The 17902-nt window shown below is 40.7% G+C and overlaps 1 protein-coding gene across 2 annotated transcripts in view; it reads left to right on the top strand.

The window, feature by feature from the left end:
- The first annotated feature begins 203 nt into the window (after positions 1-203).
- Positions 204-17902, top strand: part of LOC117873441 (desmocollin-2-like) — a 41425-nt gene continuing 23726 nt past the window's right edge. For both annotated transcript variants that reach the window (XM_034762815.1, XM_034762816.1), the window contains exons 1-6: positions 204-709; positions 3719-3803; positions 6554-6756; positions 7272-7391; positions 9072-9227; positions 11019-11163. In XM_034762815.1, the coding sequence (XP_034618706.1) occupies positions 635-709; positions 3719-3803; positions 6554-6756; positions 7272-7391; positions 9072-9227; positions 11019-11163 (784 nt within the window). In that variant the 5' untranslated portion in view covers positions 204-634. The remainder of the gene's footprint in view (positions 710-3718; positions 3804-6553; positions 6757-7271; positions 7392-9071; positions 9228-11018; positions 11164-17902) is intronic.

Here is a 17902-nt window from a genome sequence, read left to right as displayed (position 1 = left end):
CCCTTCCCCTCGCGACTGACCCTGAGCCCCGGGTCCCCCTTCTCGGCTCCAGCTGCGCCTTTGCCTGCTCTACCTCGTGCATGGGGCCGGATTTCACTCGCTCTCTGGGGAAGTGAAGCCAAGCTCCTAGGGCGGTCCCCGCCCCCGGGGACAACCAGGGGGTCCCAGCTAGGCAGGGGAAGGCGCTGCTAGTACAAGGGCGCCGCCGCCGAGACTGCCCCCAGCCAGGGTGGGGAAACCATCCGAGCCATAGCCGTCCAGTCAAGCGGGGCTCAGGTGTGCCTGGCGCCTCCCTCTTCGTGCGCCGCTACGCCCAGCGCTGGGGCCAGGGCGGGTTCCGCGGTGGGCGGAGGAGGGGAACCAGGGCCTGGCCCGACCCGGCCGGCGGAGGAAGGGGGCTGGCCGAGAAGGGAGTTTCCTGGCCCAGGCGAGGTGCACAGCAAACAACTCAAGTCCCTGCGAGGAGCCGCACGGCTCGTCTGCCGCTGCGCCCCACCCGCCCCGAACAAAAAGAGGGAAAAGAAAGTAGCCACCGCCTTCCCGCTCGCCACCGCACCGGCAGCAGCAGCCTTGCCCCCTGCTCCTCCGCGGGCGCGCTCAGCCAGCAGCCTCCGCCGCCCCCAGCCACGCCGAGATGGCCCCCGCCGCAGCCCGCCAGGGGGGCTCGCTCTGCAGAACCGCCTGTCGGCAACTCCTCTTCGGCCTCTTGGTGAGTGTGGCCAGCGCTCCCCACCCCGCAGCGGGCGCCGAGCAGCGCAGCGCCTCTGCCCGGGCTGCGGTGTTCTGCGGGCTGGTCCCGCTGCCGCCGCCGCTGGGGAGAGTTTGGGGCCACCCGCGCAGGGTACGGTCCGTGGTTACCCGCAAGGTTTTGGTGCGGCTGTAAGCAGCGGCGCGGGAGAAGCTGTTCTTTGTACCACGGCTAGGGCGGTGGTAGTTGTGTGGGTTTGGAGTAGTTTCTCTCCCCAGAGATGCGTTGATTTGGTTTGTCTGGATCAGTCAGAGCAGCCTCGTTTTTTCTCTTTCGAAGAAACCAAATGCAGTGAGCGTTAGTGAAATGTTAACGGTGTGCCTGCTGATTATTGAATAAGTGTCACTTAAAAAAAAAGTGAAACTTTGGTTTAGATGCAGAGTCTAGATTCAGAGAGAACCATTTCCCCTCTTAACAAATCCCCCCAAACAAACCAACACAAACTTTTCCTGAATTCATTTGAACCTTTTTGGGCCCAAGTTGTCAGTGAAGGCTTGTTGAAGTTCATTCCTGGCTTCTCACTTTAAAAATAAATATATATATTTTATTAGGGCTTAGTAACCTTTTCCCCTTTTACATGAACTTGTAAATTAAAGTGTCGGAAGGCACCATTATATGCCATGGAAGGAATATCATGTTGTATGGTGAAGAGGCTATGTGCCTTTCTGGTATGAAATCCTTACTTACATGAACTTTAGAAAGGGAAGACTAGATGAGTCAGAAAAATTAAATTGACTTTGGTGCTTTGTCACCTACATCTATAGATTTGTTTAGTCCAACTGCCCAAAATGGTGCTTGTGGGGTTTTTTTTTTGTTGTGTGTTTTCCGTTTTTTTAAGTGGTGTTTCTTGATTAGGGCTGTCAGACTAGACATGCTTTGAGCAGGGGATTGGACTAGATGACCTCCTGAAGTCTCTTCTAACACTAATATTCTGTGATTCTATTGGTTATTACAGCAGTAAAGGATTATCATTAATACATATATTTATTATTAGTCAATAAATCAGGTATGAAAAGGAAAGTTTCTTTATGTTGTATTTATAAAAGCCAAATTCAGTTATTCATCTGAAGCCAAATCCTGCTCACCATGCTCACACAAGTACTCCTATTTCCTTCAAAGGGTCCATGCATTGGAGGGTGAACAGTTTTTGGCCCATTTCAGTGCAGGGTAACTTAATTATGTATGAGTATAAATAAATATCAGCCCTGACCAATTCTATTTGCCTTCAGGAAAACAACTCTTTTTAATTGGTGAGTAAAGTAACATTAGCTTGGCCTCCCCCCATTATCATAATCAGAGTAAAGAATAGGTGAGTAGATTGTCCCTGTGTAAGTAAACTTTCCATACTATTGCCAGGCAAAATTGATTATTTTAATATATAATGCACTCAGTCTTGGAAAATTCTCATGAAAACTTACCTGCCCAGACACAATCCATTTACTTACCCTTACTGTAATCTCGATGAATGGAGGGGGAAAAGCCATGCTAATCGTACTTTACTTACCAGTCCAATTAAAGAAAGCAAAATTCCCCGCCTTCTCTTGCACCCCAACAAACAAACAAAAACAAAACTCAACATAACAAACACTCCTTACATAATGCAAGTGTAGGCATCAGAGCATATTGAACCCTTTTATATTTACCAGCAGGTCTAGTCTTGTCTTGTCTTTGGATATATTACTTCCATAACTCTTCATGTGAATATCAGACTAAACTTGTTGGGTAATGTTTTGAAATAACATTTCATTGGCCTAAAAAACCTCCTAAACTGTGTCTGATTATATTGTGTATTATTTTTAATTTAAAAAACAAGCAACATTTTTTTTTCCCCCAGGAGAGACAGGGAAGTTTTGTAAGGATTAATTACTATTACAAATAGCCCAAATGTTAGCTGGGAAATTAATAGTGATTTCAGTTATAAGGTTGAGATTCATAAAAGGATGCGAACAACAGAAATAATTTAAATAGGAAAAGACGCTTTTACTGATGCATACACAATATTTTAATTATCTTAAATGCTGTGGTTATCCAGAGTATTTCAAAATTAATCAGTTTTAAAATCGTGATTGGCTAGAATTTCAAAGACTGCTTGCTTTTTGAACTAGGAACCGCTATGCCTCCATATCGTTTTATAAAATGTGGTTATTATTTACCAGCTACAGATGGGCGTTTTGAAGTTTGAAGCCCCAATTCTGTAATGTGATATATGTAAGTTGACAGACCTCTGCACATATCTGGAGCCTTATAAATCAGATGCAATTGAAGGATTTGGAGCTTAAGTAGTTTTAGTAAAGTACTTTTGAAGATACAAATTAATATGTATGTGCCAAGTATTATATGACATTAATAAAATATTTATTCCTTTAAACATTACAAATCAATGCAACCCATAAACTTTATGAATTGCTGAATCTTAGTACACTTAGTACACTTCATCCATGGAGTCCAAAGTGCTCTTTAAAGGAAGATAAATTTTTATTTTCCCACTTCAAAATGTGGTGAAGCGGGAGGCCGAGTGTAATCCTGACCCTGTTGAGGTCAATAGGAGTTGTGCCAGTGACGTCAATTGGGCCCAGCATATCAATCACAGGTTAAATATCTTTGCTGAAGTCACACACATCATGGTGAGAGTCAAGAACAGACCCTGCATCTTCTGAGTTCTAACCCTGTACATTATGCCACAGTGCTTTCCTGTCATTTGTAATAAATGATACTTTCTAGGTTGTTTCACTGGACTGTTTAAAAAAAAACAAAGCAAAAAACCTCCCTGTATGTCTCATTACTCATGTAACTTGAAATCAGTCACCAAAATATGTAATACATGTTTCAACTTTACATTTTGGTATTCTTTATTTAACATGACTAACAATCTAGCTCCTCTATACTTTTTATGCCATGATTTCAAACAATGTTTAAAAATACTTTCACAGCAAGGGTGACTATTCTTTTTTTGTTTTCTTTCCTTTTCAGGTATTGAGTTTATTTTGTGAAGCTTGCAAGAAAGTCACTTTTAATGTTCCTTCTAAATTAGAGGCTGGAACATTAGTTGGCAGAGGTGAGAAGCTTCAAAATGTCCTTCAAAACTCTACATAATCATTTCACCATTTCTGTAGCTGCTTTTACAATGAAGAGGAGATACTGATTTATTTTGTAATACAATTTATTGCAGTTGGGACAACGCCCAGTTAGTTAAATTCAACTGCATATTGGATTAGCCTTTCACTGAAGGATTTGCTGTGTTTTGTTATTCATTTTAACGCTGCTCACCAGCAGCGTGTGCACATTTTGATTCTTGTTATAACCAATTACTAGCAGATTTATTTTTTATTCAAGGCAGAAGTTTTGGCCAATATTTTCCAACTTGGATGCCTAAAGATAGGTATCTAAAAAAAGATCTAAATATGTGGTCTAATCTTTGCAAGTGCTGAACACTCACAGCTTACATAGAAGGGATACATTTTCTATAGTTAGGGCTCTACCAAATTCACGGTCATGAAAAACACATCATAGACTGTGAAATCTGGTCTTGCCCTGTGAAATCTGGTCTTTCGTGTGCTTTTACCCTATACTGTACAGATTTCATGAAGGAGACCAGTGTTTCTCAAATTGGGGGTCCTGACCTAAAAGGGAGTTGTGGGGGGGAGTGGGTGTCATAGTATTGCCTCCCTTACTTCTGCGCTGTCTTCAGAGCTGGGCAGCTGGAGAAAGGCGGCTGCTGACCGAGGGCCCAGCTCTGCAGGCAGCAGCACAGAAGTAAGGGTGGCCATACCATACCATGCCATCCTTTCTTCTGTGCTCCTGCTGGCGGTGGCTCTGCCTTCAGAGCTGGGTTCCCGACCAGCAGCCACCACTCTCCAGCTGCCCAGCTCTGCAGGAGTAAGGGTAGCAGTACTGCAACCCCCTCCCCCACACAATAACCTTGAGCTCCGCCCCCCCCACTCCTTTTTGGGTCAGGACCCCTACAATTACAGCACCGTGAAATTTCAGATTTAAATAGGTGAAATCATGAAAATTTATGATTTTTAATATTCTACGACCGTGAAATTGACCAAAATGGACTGTGAAGCCCTATAGTCTTTAACTTGGATTGTTTTAAAAAAACAACCAAAACCAGATTTTTCCTGTGTCACTGACGTATGAGCAGTGAAATCACATATGGCCAAATCCTCAGCTGTGGCTATGAAGTATTTAGTGCAGTATTCAGGAGAGAAGTTCCTCAATCCTCGGGCTGCTCTGTACTGGGTTGAGCAGCCCAAGTTTAAGCAATTTGACGGGGATTAGGGAAGCCCAGACAACACCCTCTTTTTCCAGATTAGTCTCCTGTGGCAGCATCTGGGAGCGTGTGATGTAGGAGTTGCTACAGAGCCTCTGTGCCACCTGAGGATCTTCCTACACAATGGAGATCCTCTGAGAGCTGAATCTGAGGCTGTCTTATACCAGTATTGGCACAGTTTTGGAGCGTGGGCCAGGGTAGTGGCCCTAGTCTCTACTGAAGGAACAGTAGATTTTTATCCCATCAGTCTGTTGAATGTTTATTAATCAAGACTACCTTTAAAATGAGGGTGAATAAAAAGGACATGCAATGGAGAAGCTAACCTTAATGTCAGTTTTTTATAATGAAAATCTATGCAGCTGATCATTGTGTATTTTGTATGAGGGAGGTGGGTATGTATCCTCTTTTAACTTGAATGAATATGAAAGTAATTCATTTAATTTCACTTTATTCAAGAAGAATATTTCAAAAAGTTTTAACTATAAAGGATTAATAAATGGAAGAATTTTATACAATGCATCTGTTTGTCTACAAATATTTATCCATACCATTGTAGCCTGAATGCTGTTCCTTAACATTTTATTGAGAAAGAATGCCATTTTTGTTGTAATACAACTGGTGACTCATAGCACAATAGTAAAATAAGCAAGGATTTTCCCCACAATTGCTAAGTTCTGTATGATTTTAATATCCTACAGGATATAGCAATACACAGAGCTGTTCAGTACTAGGAATAATGCTGACTTACCTTGCCTCAGAGGCAGAATTCATATTCAAGTGCTCACTTATGGGAAAGCAGGGCCATTAGCAAAGGAAGGAAGATTCCCTGGTGTCTTGAATGCTGAACAATAAGGGGTATTATTTGCTGAAATGCTCTGTAATAATGTTTGAACATTCAACAGTAAGGCAGACTGTTTTTAAGAAGAGAAAGGAACACTGTCAATTACCCCCTCAGTGGTTATACTTAGGAAACACTGAGATGGAATCTGTTTTTATGAACAAGTTTGTCTGACCATACTGGAAAAAATCCTGGTCCCGTTGAAGTATGTTGGAATCTTGCCAATGACTTCAATGGAGAAAAGATTTCACCCACTGTCTTGTAGCAGAATTATTTATGTACATGGGTGATGGCACTATTTTAGGATAGGTAAGCACTTTGGGGGGCAAAAAATACACAAGAAGAATTATATTACTTTGGGAAACATTAGTCACCAAAATTAAACCTATTCTCCCCCCTTCCCCCCCCGACAGTGTCTGTGTAAAGTACTCACTATGGCCAAGTATCCTTTGCAAATGGCCTAATGTGTTTAACGAATGGATGGATGTGCAACATGAATGTAAACTTGTTCAGAAGCTGGGCTCTAAATTCTTAAATAAAATTAGTCTGACCTTTAGAGGTGCTAAGCACATTGACTTGAAATCGGGCCACTTTTACATAGGTGCATAAATATAAACCAAACTTTAGGCATGTAAGTTTGAAACCATTTGTCTTGTTGTGACTTGAGAGAATCTTTGAAATTTCTTTCTTACAGTAAATCTGAAAGAGTGCCTTAAGTCCACAGAACATATCAGTTCAAGCGATCCTGACTTTAGAATTCTAGAAGATGGTTCTGTGTATACAACAAATATCATTTCTTTATCTTCTGAAAAAAAGACTTTTACCATATTACTCAAGGACATTCAAAGACATGAAGAAAAGAAGATACACGTTAATTTGCTAGCTCATCAAAAAAAGGTAGGCTCACAATTGCTACAGACATTTTACTTTTTATTTTTTGGAAACTCTTTTTACAGTTTGGCTTCTCATTGTGTAAAAGTTGTTTATAACTCTTAAAATGATCAGGCATAGCTATTGTATAGTAGATTGTGTACTTTTAATTTAGCAATACCTAATAAGTGCATAGGTTTTAAATTTTCAGGACTCCTTGAGGTGGCAAAGGCTGGAAATTGATGTTCATCGAGGGCATTAAGATTTTAGAAAAGCAAATTTTAAGCAATTAAAAAACTTCATGAGCACTGTATATTGGTAGGAAGTATTAAAATAATGAATGTTGCACAGGGCTGAAAGCAGAATGGTGAAAAAGAGGATTTAAAAGAGCAAAAACTGGTCCTTAAGATTTGGAGAGAGTTCTGAAAAATCTGTGAGGCTGGGGGCAGAGGGTGGGAAATGAGAGGAAGCAAGTAAGAATATAAACCTTAAGAATTTTTGAGTTGATCTTTATTTAATTTCTTTTGGTCTTCTAAATCCAGACACCTAAGACAAGACATACTAGAGATACAGTCCTCAGGCGAACCAAAAGAAGGTGGGCTCCTCTCCCATCCTCTATGATGGAGAACTCTCTTGGACCTTTTCCAATGCAAATTCAACAGGTACATTTTATACACCAGCTATTTTTATAATGTTAGTGACTTTCCTATCTGACCAGTACAAAATACTGTAAGCCACTGCCTTTGGATTCAGATGGCATCTTTGCAAAAAAGTGAAGAAAACCAACTACATTATTGTTTTAGAAAAGCAACTAAGGTGAATCCTTAGTAACTGCTTTTCAGGAAAAAAATTGTAAGATTAATTCAGCCCCTATGTGTATATGCATTGATAGTCTTGCCAAATACGCATAGGCAGTCTGAGGCAGAAGTAAGTCTAGAACACAACTCCTGAATCCCAGTCCTATTTCTCAGAACTTTTGTCTCATTCTTTGTCTTTACTGGGGTCCCGTAGAACAAATAATATGATCATGTCACTCAAGACTGTAGCATGCATATACATAATGGGGCCAAATTAAGAGTGTAAAGGAGAGAGAATGCTATTTGCATGCCTAGTAAAGTAGAAGTGTGAGGTTTCGTTCAATAATAAAGGCTGTGAACTGTGCAAAGTTATTAACATCAGCCTTGTCTAGCACTTCTTTACCGAGGCGAAAGAGGAGAGATGCTGCTGCTATGTTTATGTTCTGTCTGGAGCACTAGCTCTCTGCCTACTATGTAGGAGACCGGGTGGGGCCTGAAAATATGTTTATTGCAGTTGCCATGGAGATCTGTTGGTCTGGAGCATGCTTATTGCACTTCTGGAGATTTTAGCAGCATTCCTCTAAAAAGCTCTACTTATGTGTAAATACTACTATTTAGAGGCTTATAATCAGGTGAAATCTGAGTGGATTTTTATGAGGACAAGAAAAAAGGCATCGCACTGACCCCAGTGCTATCCCCTTGCCAAATATCAAGTCCCTGCTCCAAAGAAAGAAGGTTCTAGATTTCTTGAAAGAAACTTTTTAGTAAGAACTAACAGTGGCGCAAACCCCCACAAACCACTTCCAGTCATAAATAGCTGAACCAGTTTTGCCTAAAAAGTCAATCTCAGACATAGCAAATGTTAACCAGAATGGTTATGAGTGAGTGATTGAAAATAGGGGTTTCTAATGAAAAGCATTAGGCAACCTTAGCTACACCTGGCAGCTCTGTCTATAACGATGCTGAGACTAAATATATTTTACTCACATCTTCCCCTTCCCCATGCACTCTACTCCAAGGCTGGATTTTCTTCCATTGGTATTTGTGAAGGATTAGCAGCCTTTCTCATATGTGCATTTACTATAAAGGTAGTTAAGATTGGCAGGGCCAGCTTTAGGCTGATTCCCCCTGAATCATGCTCCGCACCTAAGAGGGCCCCGCGCCCAGGCAGAGCGCGGCAAGCCTGCGGACCCGCTCCTCGGGCCGCCGCCCCGGCTGGAGCGCAGCAAGCCCCACCCGGAGCGCAGCAATCTGAAGTGCCACCGAAGACTCAAAGCGCCGCCTGGTGAGTACAAGCCCCACGAATTGGGCCCCGCACTTGCTAAAGCCAGCCCTGAAGATTGGCACAAAGCAGACCATTTTCCTGTTCTGTGTAAAAGTTTGAGCTGCTGTAGTACCTGAACCTAAGACTTGGATTTTATACATCTTTTCTGAAGGGTGACACTGTTTTCTATCCCACACTTACATTAATTCAGAAAACACAGAAACAGAAAGATGTTTAATGATGAATTATTTTGTCTCTGTTTAACAAATTACTCTTTATAGGTCCAGTCTGACACAGCCCAACACTACGTCATTCATTACTCTGCAGCTGGTCCTGGAATTGATCAAGATCCAAAGGGTTTGTTTTATATAGAGAGAGAAACTGGGAATATTTTTGCTACTGGCCCAGTAGACCGTGAACAGTATCCAAGCTTTCAGGTAAGGGCCTAAATTGTATACACAATTAAATGTATTTTCATTCTATTGCTAAAGTACTTCACTGGTGTGTTCTAACAGGAATGGGAGGAAAATGCATCTGTGCTCAGACAACTATCCCAAATAGTATCCCTGATATTTACAGCACAGAAATTGGTGGTGGGAGTGAAGGAAGATCTAGTTTTACAAGACTTCTTTTCTGGTGGAAGAAATGAAAAAGTCCACGTAAAGTTAAAATGAGACAAAAAGATAATCAAGAGAGCTGTATTAGTTCCTCAGCATTTGCTTGTTCAGTTCAGTTTTAATGTTTATTAAATGGGTAAACTGCTCTCTCTGCTGGCTGAGAGGTGTAAGGAGGTGGCAGAAGTGGATAGGTCTGCTTCCAATGGCCTGTTGGGAACATTAATATTCCATTGTTTTCCTACACAATAGGGAAATAGTAAAAATAAGACAGTCTAATAATTCCACTGCACATTAGATGTTTGTTCATTCTGCTTCCCTCCGGCTTATTTCTCAGTGAATATGCTTCCTCCTTTCTCTTAGGCAGTTGGTTAGCCAGGCTCAGACCTTAATTGAAAAGAAAGCAAATAAGAAACACATGGTCAATTATGTCTACTGCCATTGCTTCTTCACTTTCTGCACCTCAAACACATAGAAGAGCATCAGAGACTCTTGCTATGTTTGGACACCATTTGTCTATGCACTACTGAAAAGACGTTGTTTTTACTTGCCTGACTGTATAGTTTTGCTTGTTTCTACCTGAGACAACAAAGTGTTGGCTCTGCTGTTTTTGGCAACACTAGAGTGTGGCACACCACAAGTGTGGCATGCTAATGTCAGTCAACGTTTCTTTGTAGAGTGAGGAAGGAGGTATGCCAGAAGATAAACTTATGGAATTAATAAGTTTAATGTGTCTGCCACGTGAATTTGTAGAACTGCGAAGTATGTCTGACTTTGACAGTGAGGAGGAAAGTGTCAGACAAGGCAGCTTCAGATTGCCCACCAAGGAGAATATAGAAATAATATTAAGTGTGGAAAGTCTACAAAAAGTGCTGCCACTACCCCCAGAGGCAGAGGGAATGCACCTTTCAGTAAAACTGAAGCAATCATTCTGTAGCTTGTTCTTGTATCTACCTCTACATAGTCCCCACACACAAAATTGCTGGTATTGCATTGGTTGCTCACTCCTCTGTTTCTACTTTTGCCAAAAGCTGCACTCTGCTTAAGTGAGCACCATTGAGTGTGACGCTTGGATCACAAGATGGGTTGGCTAAGGATGGTCTCTTTGTGACTGACAGTGGGTCAGTGTATTCAGATCCCAGGATGGAAATCTTTCACTTGTAACTGTGGAAAATAATGCAAATGATTGTCATGGGGGCTGGGAAGCAGTTAAATGCATTGCTTCTACCACTGCCAGCCTGTAACATCAATAATCTTCTCTTGCATCTGACTGAAAACAAATTTGTTATTGAAATTGGGTCTTGCATGTTATCCTGAAGCAGAAACTGTTAATAACAAAAGGAAAAGAAACCCAGTGCACCAATGGCTAGAAAGAGCTCAGCTTTGTCCTCCATGATCAACAAGGAAAGATTAATATATGCAAATAGCTGCAAAATATCTATTGCAGACATAAGCCATTTACTTCTATTAAGTGTTTTGTCTGCTTATGAAAAGGATATTTGACTTTGTGCTTTGCAGAAATTATTCTGTAGATCCTGTTATCCACTGGGCTGAAAAGGAATATTTCGCCCTGCTCTAGAACAGTGGGCAACTAAGGTTTTCTCTCTCTTATAGATAATTTGCTATGCAACCACTCCAGATGGGTATTCACCAGAGAAACCACTGCCGCATATAATCAAAATAGAGGATGATAATGATAACGCCCCATTCTTTACACAGGACCTTTTTGAGTTTGTTGTTCCTGAACATTGCAATGCTGGTAAGCATAATTTTATGATTTTTTTTAAAGCACTGTATGATTTTTGACCAATAAATATCTAAAATGCTATCAACTTCCAACAGTGACATACGACAGTGATTGTGTATAATTCTGATGTTTAATCAGTTTTTCAGTAGGAATAGCCAGTATTTTTATATTGAAGGCTACGTTTCCAAAGCACTTCCAATTTATTTTAAATTTGCACCTGCTTCAGTTTGCATGCAATATCCACACCTGTATATGCATGCCAGATAGTTGGCCAAATACACATGGACAAATTATGTGCACACTCAAATCAGCAGGCCTTTGGAAAAACTGGCTTTTACTGAGTGTGCTATGGTACTGTACTTCATGAAGGGAGGATTTTCAGATAATGGTCTTATAAACCATCAAGACTACTAGAAGTTAAAATAGAGCATAGTCTTGAAAAAGAGATTCTGTGCACTCAGTACAAAAAGTATATCTAACGTGATACTGGTTCAGACCAATGGCCCATTTTGCTTTATATCCAGACATCCAACAATGGCCAGTGCCTGATGGTTTTAGAAGGAATGAACAGAACAGGGAAATTATCAAGTGATCCATCCCCTGTCATCCAGTCCCAAACTCTGCATCCCTGATCATCTTGGCTAGTAGCCATTGATAGACCTATCTTACGTAAATTTGTCTAATTCTTTTTTGAACCCAGTTATACTTCTGGCTTTCACAAAATGCCCTGGCAACAAGCTCCACAGGATGACTGTGCATTGTGTGAGCAGTCCCAGTCTTCTTAATCTCTTCTCATATGGAAGCTGTTCCATACCCCTAATCGGTTTTGTTGCCCTTCTCTGTATGTTTTCCAATTTTTTTTTTTTTTTTTTTTGAGATGGGGCACCAGCACAAAGTATTCAAGGTATGGACGTACCATTATGATATTTTCTGTCTTATGATCAATCCCTTTCCTAATGGTTCCTAATAGCTTTTTTGACGGCTGCTGCACATTGAGCAGATGTTTTTAGAGATGATCTGTGATGACTCCAAGATAATTTTTACCATTCAAGAAAGAGAATTTAGACCCATCGTTTTGTATGTATTAGGTGGAATATTTTCCAATGTGCATGACTTTGCGCATTTCAACATTGAATTTCATCTGTCATTTTGTTGCCCAGGCACCCAGTTTTGTGAGATCCCTTTGTAACACTTTAATTAAATCCAAAGCTGACAACTCTCTTGAATAGTTTTGTATCACCTGCAAACTTTGCTACCTCACTGTTTACCCTTTTTCCCAGATAATTTATGACTATGTTGAACATCACTGGTTCCAGTACAAATCCTTGGGAGAACCAACTATTTACCTGTCTTCACTCTCAAAACTGGCCATTTATTCCTACCCTTTGTTTATTGTCTTTAACCAGTTACTGATCCAGGAGAGGACCTTCCCTCTAATCCCATGACTGCTTAGTTTGCTTAAGAGCCTGTGGTGAGGGACCTTGTTAAAGGCTTTCTGAAAGTCCAAGTACGCTATATTCACCTGATCACCCTTGTTCATGCTTGTTGACTACTCTCGAAGAACTCTAATAGATTGGTGAGGCATGATTTGTGAGGCATCTCTTTACAAAAGCCGCGTTGACTCTTCCCCAACAAATTGTGTTAATCTGTAGGGCTGCCCAAAGGGGAGGAGGGTGCACAAGTGGGGCAATTTGCCCCAGGCTCCACAGGGGCCCCACGAGAATATAGTATTCTATGGTATTGCAACTTTTTTTTATGGATGGGGGACCCGCAAAATTGCTTTGCCCCAGACCCCCTGAATCCTCTGGGCGGCCCTGTTCATCTGTGTCTGATAACACTGGTCTACAATTTTTGAGAAGTCGTCTGCTTCAGAGATAAAATGTGCTATTTATTATGTATTTTGATGTGCTGAATTCAAATATGACAATTAAAACAACTTGCTACTGTTTCTAAGATATTTACGTTTTTACATTTTGTCTATGTATATTGTGTAAATAGTAGTTTTAATCATAAATTGTAAACCTAGGTCTTTTAATTTGTTTATCATGTAAAGCAACCATAATATTTCACCTGTCCTGTTTATGTAACACTTTAAAAATCAGCAAAAGGGTTATAAAAATATAAATTTATTATGAAACAAAAGGCAAAAAACTATTATGTACATAGTTTAGTCCTATTCAGTGTCTACTCGGCGCTTCTTGGCTTCTCTCTTGTATTCATTAAATGGAGCATCTCTTGTCACTGTCCAGCAATAGTCTGCAAGCATTGATGGGCTCCATTTGCCCTGATAGCGTTTCTTCATTGTTGCAATGTCCTGGTGAAATCACTCGCCGTGCTCATCGCTCACTGCTCTGCAGTTTAGTGGAAAAAAATCTAGATGAGAGTGCAAAAAATGCATCTTTAGTGACATGTTGCAACCAAGGCTTTTGTGTGCCTTGAGGAGGTTTTCCACCAACAACCTGTAGTTGTCTGCCTTGTTGTTTCCGAGAAAATTTATTGCCACTAACTGTAAGGCTTTCCATGCCGTCTTTTCCTTGCCACGCAGTGCACGGTCAAATGCATCATCTTGAAGAAGTTCACAAATCTGAGGACCAACAAAGATACTTTCCTTTATCTTAGCTTCACTTAACCTTGGAAATTTTCCATGGAGGTACTTGAAAGCTGCTTGTGTTTTGTCAATGGCCTTGACAAAGTTCTTCATCAGACCCAGCTTGATGTGTAAGGGTGGTAACAAAATCTTCCTTGATTCAACAAGTGGTGGATGCTGAACACTTTTCCTCCCAGGCTCCAATGACGGTCGGAGTGGCCAATCTTTCTTGATGTAGTGGGAATCTCTTGCACGACTGTCCCATTCGCAGAGAAAACAGCAGTACTTTGTGTATCCAGTCTGCAGACCAAGCAAGAGAGCAACAACCTTCAAATCGCCACAAAGCTGCCACTGATGTTGGTCATAGTTTATGCACCTCAAAAGTTGTTTCATGTTGCAGTAAAACAGCTTTAAGACTCGTCTTCGATGAATCAATGAATAGTCTCCACTCATCTGGATCGTGAATGATGTTGAGGGCTGCCATCACACCATCGATATTGTTGCAGGCTACAAGATCACTTTCTATGAAGAAGAATGGGACAAGATCCTTTTGACGGTCACGGAACATGGAAACCCTAACATCACCTGCCAGGAGATTCCACTGCTCTAGTCTGGAGCCCAACAGCTCTGCCTTACTCTTGGGTAGTTCCAAATCCCTGACAAGGTCATTCAGTTCACCTTGTGTTATGAGGTGTGGTTCAGAGGAGGAGGATGGGAGAAAATGTGGGTCCTGTGACATTGATGGTTCAGGACCAGAAGTTTCATCCTCTTCCTTTTCCTCTTCCTCGTCTGACTCAAGTGAGAATGATTCTGGTGCATCAGGAACCGGCAGCCCTTCTCCGTGGGGTACTGGGCGTATAGCTGATGGAATGTTTGGATAATGCACAGTCCACTTTTTCTTCTTTGACAAACCTTTCCCAAATGGAGGCACCATGCAGAAGTAACAACTGCTGGTATGATCTGTTGGATCTCTCCAAATCATTGGCACTGCAAAAGGCATAGATTTCCTTTTCCTGTTCAACCACTGGCGAAGATTTGTTGCACAAGTGTTGCAGCATATGTGTGGGGCCCACCTCTTGTCCTGATCTCCAGTTTTGCAGCCAAAATAAAGGTGATAGGCTTTCTTAACCATAGTGGTTATACTGCGCTTTTGTGATGCAAAAGTCACTTCACCACAAACATAGCAGAAGTTATCTGCACTGTTCAGACAAGTACGAGGCATCTCTGCTCACTTTGGCTAAACAGAAATGTGTTCCTTTGCAAAATCAAACACTGACAAATAAGAGCACGACACTATATGAATTCTAGAGCGGATATAGGGCAATTTGTTCAGCAGAGTGATGTAAGCTTCGTTATGATTGCATCATCCATGACTTCTAGGAATAACATGATGCAATTCATATCATGTATGACGCAATACCAGCTTCAGATTGCATCATTCATTGTTTTGCCTAAAAAGCAAGTACTGTCCAAACCCAGTCATAGATTTATTCATAGATCCAGTCAAAGATGTATTTTAGTCATTTCTGGTTTAAATTGAGATCCCTTCCCTTTATAACTCACTTATCCTCCGCCATTCCCAAGTCAAGGGTCGTATATACTGACCCAATAGCATATCTTGAAAACTAGAGCCAATCAACAATTTTAAGCATCATTTTCGTTCTCAGTGACCCAGAATTAGTAAAGTTTGACTACATTTATTTCAGAAGCATTTTGGCTGTAGAGCAGTGTAATTGTTCTTTACTCTAGTTTAAACCAGTATGCATGCTACTGAAGTTAGGCTTACAGGCCTGTAATTGCCAGGATCACCTCTGGAGCTTTTTTAAAATTTGGTGTTACATTTAGCTACCCTTCCAGTCATCTAGTACGGAGACTGATTTAAGTGATACGTTATATATCACAGTTTTGCAATTTCATATTTGAGTTCCTTCAGAACTCTTGGGTGAATATCATCTGTCCTGGTGACTTCTTATTATTTAATCAATTTGTTCCTAAATCTTTTCTTTTGATACCTCAATGTGGGACAGGTTCCCATATTTGTTACTTAAAAAGAATGGCTCACATTTTTTTGCAGTGAAGACCAATGGAAAGAATTCTCTGCAATGGTCTTGTCTTTCTAGAGTGCATCGTTAGCACCTCAATCATCTAGTGGCCCAATTGATTGATTGGCAGGTTTCCTGCTTCTGATGTACTTGAATGTTTTTGCTGTTAACTTTGGTATCTTTTGCTTAGTTCAAGGGTGTGGTTGTTGTTTTTTGTTTTTTGTTTTTTTTTTGCCTACCTAATTTTTCTCTTACACTTGACTTGCTGAAGTTTATGGTCTTTTCTATTTTCCTCAGTAGGATTTAACATTTAAAGGATGTCTTAGTGTTTTGTTCTTTGTTTGTAGTACACATTTAGTTTGAGCATCTATTGTGGTGATTTTAAAAAGTTTCCATGTAGGTTGCAGGCATTTCACTGTTGCAACTGTTCCTTTTAATTTCTGTTTAACTAGCTTCCTCATTTTTGTGTAGCTCCCCTTTTTGAAGTTAAAAGCTACTATGGTGGGTTTCTTTGGTATTTTCTGGCCTATGAGAATGTTAAATTTAATTACATTATGGTCGCTATTACTGAGCAGTTCAACTATATTCACTTCTTGGACCAGATCCTGTGCACCACTTAAGACTAAATCAAGAGTCGCCTCTCTTTTCTTGTGGGTCTTAGGGCTAGCTGTTCCAAGAACCAAAATGGTGTCTAGAAACTTCATCTCTGCATCTTATCCTGAGGTGATGTGTACTCAGTCAATATGAGGATAGTTTAAACCCCCATTATTATTGAGGGTGTGTGTGTGTGTGTGTGTTTTAGCCTCTCTAATGTCCTTGAGCATTTCATTTATTGTCACCATTCTGGTCAGATATTCCTATTGCTAGAGTTGTCTTATTCAGGCATGGAATTTCTATCCATGGAGATTCTATGGTACGTAGTTGTATCAATATCCTCACTTAATACCAGACACTCAAGTTCACCCATTTTAGTATTTAGACTTCTAGCATTTGTGTACAAGCACTTATAAAATTTGTCAGTATTCAGTGGTCTGCCTTCATGTGATGTAATTGAATGGGACTCTTTTTTTGTTTGTTTGACTGTTCTACCTGTATTTTATCAACTTCTGTCCTGTCTTCTTTACCAGGATATAGAACATTCCCTTTAATAAACCCTCCCCTAAGAGACATCTGTCTGAATCATGTGCTCCTCTGCACTACTCAGCTTTCCCCCAGCCATTAGCTTAAAAACTCTGCACATACATTATGTAAATGGGGGCAGTTTAGCCATAATGTACAAAGATAATTACTCAAAAACTCAAATAAAGAATTGTGAAATACCACCTTTGTTCCTAACACAGGGTTAATGTTTGGAATTGACAATGCAGGTTTACTTTGAAAGCCACAATGATAAACTTTTGGGATTGTGTTAAAAATTCATTTTGTGGTATCTCAAACTGTTATAGAGCCCATTCAATTCACTGGGGGGCGGGGCGGGAGAAGGGGAAGGGGAGAATGACCATTTAAAGCAGAAATGCAGAACTGACATCCCTATACTTGATCCATAAAAATTTGAGCCCTGGATCCTGCAAACACTTAGGAACATGGTTAACTTTAAGCATGGGAATAGTCACATTGACTTCACTGTGATTAATGTTTAGCCAACATATAAAGACACGATACTCAGATTCTTCACTCTCAATTCATTTTGAGCGTGCAAGTAAGAGTTGTAAACTTTATAGCATTTTTTTTTTTCATATTGCAGCTACAAAAAGAGTGGTCAGTCCAAGTATTATTTGTCCACATTATATCTGGTTTAGAAGTGGGTTTTAAAGTCACTTCTGGACTGAATACCTAGAATGAAGTGCAACGTATATACCAAAATACTTAAATATAGAATGAACGCACACAGGAGTACAATGTTTATACATTAAACACTGACCATATTTGCCAGAATAATAGATATAGCACCCCTTTTTGCCCTGGGCTGTCTTCTCTCATCCTAAAAAAAAAAAAAAGCAAAATACATTCTACATCAGTGCTTCTCAAAGCCGGTCCGTCACTTGTTCAGGGAAAGCCCCTGGCAGTCCGGGCCGGTTTGTTTACCTGCTGTGTCCGCAGGTTCGGCCGATCACGGCTCCCA

This window comes from Trachemys scripta, chromosome 2 (assembly GCF_013100865.1).
Source record: "Trachemys scripta elegans isolate TJP31775 chromosome 2, CAS_Tse_1.0, whole genome shotgun sequence".
Classification (NCBI taxonomy): Eukaryota; Metazoa; Chordata; order Testudines; family Emydidae; genus Trachemys; species Trachemys scripta.
Note: the sequence above shows the minus strand (reverse complement) of the source record. Positions and strands in the feature narration are given on the sequence as shown.